General features: G+C 37.4%; 1 protein-coding gene across 1 annotated transcript; it reads left to right on the top strand.

Moving 5' to 3' along the window:
* Nucleotides 1–246: 246 nt before the first annotated feature.
* On the top strand, nt 247–2,163 carry LOC141665692 (uncharacterized). Its single transcript, XM_074471677.1, has 3 exons — nt 247–715; nt 815–1,360; nt 1,784–2,163. Exons 1-3 carry the CDS (start codon nt 247–249, stop codon nt 2,161–2,163), a joined length of 1,395 nt encoding a protein of 464 aa, XP_074327778.1.
* Nucleotides 2,164–8,667: the final 6,504 nt, after the last annotated feature.

Here is an 8,667-nt window from a genome sequence, read left to right as displayed (position 1 = left end):
GCTGATGCAACCGCTGAAGCAGGGCTTCCAAATGCCAAGAAGACGGCATTAAAGGAGATCCGGAAAAAAGATAAAAAGGCGTTGTACACAATTATTCAAGGTGTTGATGAATCAACCTTTGAAAAAAAATTTGACGCAAAAATGACAAAACAAGCATGGGAGATTTTGCAAAAATCATTCCAAGGAATTGAAAAAGTAAAAAAGGTGCGGCTCTAGGTGCTACGCGGGGAGTTCGAAAATTTAAAAATGAAGAATTCAGAAAATATTGGTGAATTTGTTATGCGTTTGAAAGCCGTGACAAATGAGATGAAAAGAAATGGAGAAAGTCTCGACGATGTTCGGGTCATGGAAAAACTCTTCCGTTCACTGACCAGAAAATTTGATTATGTGGTTACTTCTATTGAGGAGTCAAAAGATTTGTCAACAATTTCGATTGACGAGCTGGTTGGTTCACTTCAAGCGCATGAGCAGCGAATGAATCAGTATGATGATGCAAGCCACTTGGAAAAGGCGTTACAAAGTAAGGTGTTCTTTGGTGATAGTTCTGGGAGTAGTGGTTTTATACGTGGCAGAGGTGGCTTTAGAGGTGGCTACCGCGGTGGACGAGGTCGTGGAAGACAGTCTTTCAATAAAGGTCAGAATTCTGAAGGTTATCAACCATCTGGTCGTAGTCAAAATTTCAGAGGTCGTGGAAGAGGCGAATTTCAACAACGAGGTGACAAGTCTCAATTTCAATGTTATAATTGTAATAAATTTGGTCACTTCAGTTATGAGTGTAGAGCACCAAAGGTGGAAGAAAGAAGTCATTTTGCAGCAGCAAAAGAAGACAAAGATGTTGGCACTGCTATGTTCCTCACTTACAAAGGAGACGAGAAAAGCAAGAAGAATGTTTGGTATCTTGACCCAGGGGCCAGTAATCACATGCCTGGTCACAAGGAATTATTCATGGAGATAGACGACACCATCGGCGGAGAAGTTACTTTTGGTGACTCGTCAAAGATTCCGGTGAAAGGAAAAGGTACCGTCACAATCATGTCAAACAAAGGTGAAAAGAAATATATAAATGATGTTTATTATATTCCTGCATTGAAATATAATATTATCAGTCTTGGACAGCTTGTGGAGAAAGGATATAATATACAGATGCAGGACAATTCCCTCATTATCAGAAATCAAGCTCGGGAATTGATTGCAAATGTGGAGATGTCAAAGAATCATTTGTTTACACTTGATATGCAAACAAATGTGCAGAAGTGCTTAAAGTCGGTCATGAAAAATGACTCGTGGTTGTGGCATTTGAGAGATGGTCATCTTGGATTTTTTGGCCTGAAATTATTGTCAAAGACAAAAATGGTGGACGGTTTGCCATAAATCAACGAACCTGAAAATTTGTGTGAAGCATGTGTAAAGGGGAAGCAACATCGACAAAGTTTTCCCGTTGGAAAATCTTGGAGAGCCAGGAGGCCATTGGATATTGTTCACACAGATATTGCTGGTCCATTTGATATCTCATCACTTGGAGGTAATATGTATTGCCTAACTTTTATTGATGATTTTAGCAGGAAAAGTTGGGTGTATATCATCAAAGAAAAGTCGGAGGCTCTTGATAAATTCAAGGAGTTCAAAGCACTGGCAGAAAAGCAAAGTGGTCATTATTTGAAGGTACGCAGATCAGACAGAGGAGGCGAGTATACTTCAAATCTGTTTAGAAGCTTTTGTAGAGCACATGGAATCAATCATCAGTTGACAACGGCCTATACTCCTCAACAAAATGGTGTTGCAGAAAGGAAGAACCGCACAATTCTTGACATGGCAAGGAGTATAGTAAAAGCAAAGCACTTACCAAGAACTTTCTGGGCGGAAGCCGTTCTATGTGCAGTTTATTTGTTGAATCGCTGTCCAACAAAAAGTGTCAAAAAAAAAACTCCAAATGAAGCATGGAGCGGGAGCAAACCATCAGTTGGACATCTCAGAATTTTTGGGTGTATTGCTTATGTCCACGTTCCTGATCAGAAAAGAAAGAAGTTGGATGATAAAGGCGAGAAGTGCATATTTACCGGATATGACAAAAGGAGCAAGGCGTACAGACTTTACAATCCCCTAATGAAGAAATTAATCATTTCTCGAGATGTTGAGTTTGATGAATCAGATTACTGGAGATAGAGCGAGGATGAAAGAAAAGTTGCTGGTTTATTTTTCATTGGCGATGACGATGACGGTGATAACCAGAACATTGAAGATGTCGGAGATGATGATCAAACCACTACACCAAATATGGCCTATTGCAAGACCAAAAAAGCGTTGTGGTAGACCCAATATGTGTTACAATAGAATCTATGGTAACATATTTGCCAAAAACCAGCATTGCGTTTGCGGCCGTTGCCATAGACCCTTTTTGTAACGAATTTTAGTCTGTTGTAACACTTTCTTGGTTATTACAATAGAGCTTTTTTGTAACACTTTGTCCTGTTGTTGTAACATTTTTAAATTGTTACAATAGATCATGTAACACTTTTGTGTAACATTTTAATATATAAATATGTTACAAAATGGAGTTTTAGTAACACTTATTTCTGTTTTTGTAACATTTAAGGGTGTTACAATAGAACTTTGCAACACTTTAGTGTAACATTTTTATATTTAAAATGTTACAAAATTGAGTTATTGTAACATTTTTTGCAACATTTTATACTATTTTAACAAATTTTGGGTTTTTAGTAACATGTGCTTGCAACATTTTTATCTCCTAGTGTAATACTTTAAATGTATATGGCAACATTTTTGTGCAATACTTTTATATGGTAAAACTGCAATATGCTGTTTATGATTACAATAACCTGACAAATACTTGTCAAAATCCTGAAAACACATTCCAGTTTGCAATTTAGCAAATCCAACAATAACAAGTGACAACAAACCACATACTGCATCATAGTCTAAACATCAAACCAAGTACTGATAATAGTCTAAATATCAAACCAAGTACTGATAATAGTCTAAACATCAACAACAATATTCTTGGACCAAAATATCAAAAGACCAAGTACCAAAAGTATGCACATAAAAATAAAACTACTGAGCATCATTCATCAGAAATTGCAGTTTCAGTATCATCCTGTTCGCCGTCCACCTGATTGTCATCCTCCAAATTCTCATCAGCATGATCACTATCCTCGCTTTCATCCTTAGCAACAGCACAAAGCTCTTGAACATCAATGTCGCTGAAATCTGGATTGATTTCTCCAAGTCTTGCCACCACTTTGGTCATTTTATCAAACACCTTTCTTTCTATCATCTCTTGCATTTTAGCCATGAGTTCCTCCCTTATTGTGTTTTTCAAGTCAGTGACATCAGTAGGCACAGTACTGCCTAGATCTTTTAGCTGCTGAGCCTTCTTTGTTTTTCTGCATTTCCCCGATCTGCCAAGAAGCCAATTCGGTCCATGACTTGGTTTTTTACCAACTTGGTCCCCACTGCCATCTTCAGCAACCAATGTAGTCTACCAAATTAACAGGTATAAAACATTAGTATCATGTTCCGTAGCTTAAAAATGAAAATTAAAATAACTTGCTCCCTGTAACTGAAAATGAGTAATTTAAATTACCATGTATTCACGTCCTTCTTTTCGTTTATGGGTTTTCACATAAATTTCATCCCTGGGAGCTAGTTGCTTAGGTGACATTTTTTCTTTGCTTTCTACAAAGATAAACCAAGAACTCAAGAAAAATTCACAAGAAAAAGTGAACCTATGAAATCGTAAATAGATAATAAAAAACATCGATTTTATAAATTATGGACATACAATTTTCTCCCCAATTTGTGCAAAGCTTTTACGACCAGCAGTGTGCGTTTCGACAATTAACTTGCGATTTATAGCATTTTTCTGAGCTCGATCCTGATCATTCAATAATGTGCAAACAATTAATTCATTTCCAACATGATGTAGAGTACTGGCTAGCTGTTCAATATTTAAAATGCATACCTTCACGTCTTTATCCCCCCAGTATTTAAGTAAAATCTTAAATTCTTCGACTGAAACAACATTTGGCCTATTTTTGAGTCTATCCTCATCATTATCATACTTAAGATAATGGTTCTTCTTAAATCGGCTTTTGTGCAGCCTCCACAAAGCACAAATTGTTCGCAATGTGTACGTCCTTCCTTCCTCAGGAATATTATATTTTGACTAGCAAAATTAATTAAAATTAGTGTAACTCGATCTAAACCTAAAGACAATACAAAATACCATAGTAAATTATCGTGTTTATGTTTCCGGTTTACCTTAACAAAACTCCAGAGCTCTTCCTTCTGCTGTTCAGGAAATTTATGCCAAGAGAGGCAATCAAGTGGGACAGACTGCCTAGCCAATGTACCTAAAAAGTTGGTAAATTCAGAGAGGATCTTGTCATTATCAGCGATGGCCTGAAGCTCGCAATTCAGTTTAATGACCTTTCTTTCATCAGGCCTTCTTCTATAAACGTCATTCATGAGTGTAGGTCCTCGACGCTTTCTATTCTTGGGTGCACCTAAATATATTACAAAACACTTAATTAATAGTTGAATGCCAATTAAATCAAGAAAAAAATTAACAATAGAATTAAGCCAAAATCAAGAAATAGAAATTGACCTCCTAAATTATCACCACTCAGTTCCTCATCAGGTTGTGGCTCAGATGTTTGACCATCAGCATCCCCTAGCCCTTTATCTTTTTCAAGGTTCTTTTGACATTCTTTCATTAAAACATAAGCTTCCATCATACCAATTCCTAAATTATTGAATTTTTTGGCAGGAGCCACTTTCAATGGGAAGAATGGTGATGTAATTTCAGGTAAGGGAGGGGGAGGTGACAGTGGAGGGGTTAATTCTCGAGTTGGTTGTTGGGGTGATTTTTCAGTGGGTTCAGTAGGAGCTGTGGCCCTTGAACGTGTGTTCAGTCTTTTCACCGGAATGGTCACCTTTTTATTTTTTGCTTTCTTGTTACCAACTTGCTCAGCTTTCTTTGTAACAACTCGCACATCTTCTTCTTCAGCATCGGACAAGCTCTCATGTTCGGGAATGTACTCCCTATCAACTTCCTCATCATCATCAAGTGGAGTGATTTTTGTGCCTTTCTTATCTTTCTCCGCATTTATTCCCAACTCCTTCTACTTCTTTTTATTTTCTTCAATCTGCAACATTCTTTTCCTCTCATAATCTGTTATCTGAAAAAAAGGATCAAATAATAATTAGATCCAAGGCATAACTGATAAGAGTAATTACATGAAAACATAAAGAAAAATTACCTGCAAATTTTCAAGAGCCAATCGGCGACTTGTCCTCTGTTTCTGCAGGGCATCCACTGTCACAAAATTTCGTTTTGCTTGTAGATCTGTTGGTACAATAACAGTTTAACAATATGTAACATTTTAACATGCACAAATTGAATGCATCATCAACATGAAAATCTATTCCCTTCAAAAAATTGTGTTCTTGGTCGCACAACTACATGGGGCTGAACCTGTTGCTTAGCCTCTACAGATTGGTCAACCACATAATCGACGTAAAAATCCAACCTTTCACCTTCAACTTTGCTTAGGAATGTAGTTAAGTCAGCATCGGACTGAATCAAGTGCCAACCTGAAGGAACCTTCTTCACATAAACACCACCAATTTCCTTATATTTCAGCACCTCTAGCACATACTCCATCAGAACCGTGTACGAGAATCGGTCTGCATCAACATACTCCAAAATCACTTTACAGGTCCCACCGACATATTTGGATTTTGTTAAAGTTCCCTTGTGAAAGAACCTGAGAACATAATCTGTACTTGCCATCCTGAAAATTAAAAAGTACAAAAAAATTGTCAGTGATATAAATACAAGTCCTAGATGTTACAAATTAAAAAAAAAACAAGAAACTAATTGAGGCTCATGTAAAAAATAGACAAATAGATTACAAACCAACGCAAGTTCCAAATAAATTACTACTCAAGTTACAAACCAACTCAAGTTCAACTCAAGTTCAAAATAGATTACAGACCAACTCATTCAACTAACAAATTACAAAGCAAACTCTAAGTACCAATTACATAAACAAATTATAAATCAGTGCCATGTCATATATCAATATCATCCAGGTCTTCATTAGGTGTAACAGGGAATTGTTTTTTCGGGACATCATCTCTGGACCAAGTGAATGTATCAGGTATGTCAACTCACGGGATATAACCTATGTCAGACACTTCTTCTGCTGTAGTCAACCCATCTTCTACTTCAGAGTATTGATCCTTTGGATATTTCTGAAGAACAAATTGCAAATTCTTTTCAGTAGGATCTTCAATATAGAAGACCTGTTGTACTTGTGTAGCGAGGACAAAGGGATCTTCCTTTTGACATAACCTACTAAAGTTCACTCTTGCTAACCCATAGTAATCCCCAGCTTTTTGGTACCAACAACACCTAAAAAGCACTACTGACACCGCACCCCAGTAGTCCACTTCAATAATCTCCTCAATTGCACCGTAGTATCCCACATCCCCAACTATTGGGTTCTTATCTTTTGCACTTGCAAAACTGGTGGTTAAGGCAGTGAGGAACACACCAGAGTTTTGCGTCGTACACCTACTATCTCTGAGCTTGGTGTGAAATCTATATCCATTCACATTGTAACCTGTAAATCTCTTTGCCGAACGAAGAGGGCCCCTTGCCAACGAGGACAATTCCAGTGAAATTCCATCTCTTTTTTGAACCACATCTTTCAACCACTTTTGAAAGTCAGTTGTATGCATTCTTTCGCGCTTATACCTCTTTAATTTGTCATCTTTTTGAACAAGGGTATGGTGTTCACTACAATTGGATTAGCAGCAAGTTAGCACAATATTATAATGTCTTAAAGTTTTTTTAATTAATCTTGATTTTTGGTTGTTAATTAGAACTTACTCTTTTAGCTTTTCGATTTCCACGTTTTCACAGTTGAATAATATGTACCGATGAGCGTTTGTCCATGTCTTGTTGTCCAGATGTATAGACTTTCCTTCTCTGCTTCTCCGAGACCCGATAGGATATCCACCATCTGTATGACTATCCTTGGTATCGGTCCCACTCTTAGCCTGTTCATCCAAAAATCTAGAGCAAAATGTAAGGCATTCTTCTACCAAGTAGCCCTCTGTTACGCACCCTTCAGGTTTACTCTGATTCCGAACGTATGACTTCAATTTGCACAAATACCGTTCAATTCCAAACATCCACCTTAAGTGCACCGGTCCACCAAATTCTATTTCCTTGCACAAATTAATTGGTAAGTGAACCATTATATCGAAAAATGCAGGTGGAAAAATCATTTCAAGCTTACAAAGTATCTCGATTATTTCCTTCTGCAATTTTTCAACATCTTCTAATTCAATGACTTTTCCACATATGCCTCTAAAGAATGCTCCCAACCTCATTAATGGAATTGCTACCTCAGGTTTAGTCCTGTTCTACCAACGTGGTCAGTAACGTCATTAGTACCATATGCATTGTGTATCATAGCATCAAATTCATCTCCAAGACCTAGACCTATATTAATATCCATCTCATCAGCAACCCTATCTATCCCATGGGTTGAGACCTCGTAAATCCATTTAACAGAATGGGGACAAGGACCAATACAGACTAGATGTTCGTGTATAGCCTTAGCACCACTCCAAAAATGATTACCACATTTCTTACAAGGGCACTTAAGCTCATTTCCTACGGCATATCGGGAAAATGCTTGGTTAACAAAAGCTTCAACTCCCTTCCTATATCTATCACTATACTTGGGAAGTGTTACCCATTTCTCTCCTTTAACATCCATTTTCTACATAAATTTTTTAAAACAAAACCACAAAATTCACTTAAGTTTTCAACACAATCAGACAACAACAAGAACCAAGAACAAAAAAACAGACCAAGAACAGGGCAGTTTGACTTATAATTATAACAAGAACACAAAAAAACAGACCAAGAACAGGGCACTTTTGACTTAAAATAACAGGGTATTTTGACTTTAAAACATCAAAAAATTAAAACAAAATAACCAGTGGATTGTTTCTTTGATTTCTAGCTTATTGGAGAATTACCAAGAAGAACAAGATAACCAGTCACAGACCTGCGAGTGTTAGGACAGGAGGCCCAATCAGAGTCTGAAAAATCTTGGAGAGTTAGCTGAGATGAACCTTGTAATAAGATTCCCTGACCGGCAGTAGAATGGACATAATGAAGGACATGATGCAAGGCTTGCAGATGAGGATCACATGGAGAGTGCATAAACTGACTCAGAGTTTGCACCGTGTATGCTAAATCAGGACGAGTGTTAGTGAGAAAATTAAGTTTTCCTAGCATACATCTGTAGTAAGAAGGATCAGAAACTGGTAAACCCATGTCTGTAATGAATTTGAGTGATAGAGGAAGAGGAGTAGCAACAATTTTGAATGACGGAATACCACTATCAAGAAGCATTTCTCTTGTGAATTTACCTTGAGTAAGAGTAATTCCATCAGCAGAGTAACCAACCTCAATGCCAAGAAAAAAACTGAGCTGACCCAGATCCTTAATACTAAATGTCTTGTGCAAATGGTCTTTAAGGGACTAGATAAGGGAAATGCTAGTACCGGTAAGGATGATGTCGTCGACATACACAGCCGCTATGATGAAATCTGGACCTG

Source organism: Apium graveolens, chromosome 6 (genome assembly GCF_009905375.1).
Source record: "Apium graveolens cultivar Ventura chromosome 6, ASM990537v1, whole genome shotgun sequence".
In the NCBI taxonomy this organism is placed as follows: domain Eukaryota; kingdom Viridiplantae; phylum Streptophyta; class Magnoliopsida; order Apiales; family Apiaceae; genus Apium; species Apium graveolens.
The sequence above is the reverse complement of the archived record's forward strand: the minus strand, read 5'-3'. Positions and strand labels throughout refer to the sequence as shown.

Bases quoted from the DNA above. Each gene is read 5' to 3' on its own strand.
- LOC141665692 (XM_074471677.1), top strand. From the start codon at position 247: ATGAAGAATTCAGAAAATATTGGTGAATTTGTTATGCGTTTGAAAGCC. The intron at 716-814 runs GTGACAAGTCTC...GTCATTTTGCAG, and splicing joins AGGCGAATTTCAACAACGAG to CAGCAAAAGAAGACAAAGAT. The intron at 1,361-1,783 runs GTTTGCCATAAA...ATGGTGTTGCAG, and splicing joins AAAGACAAAAATGGTGGACG to AAAGGAAGAACCGCACAATT.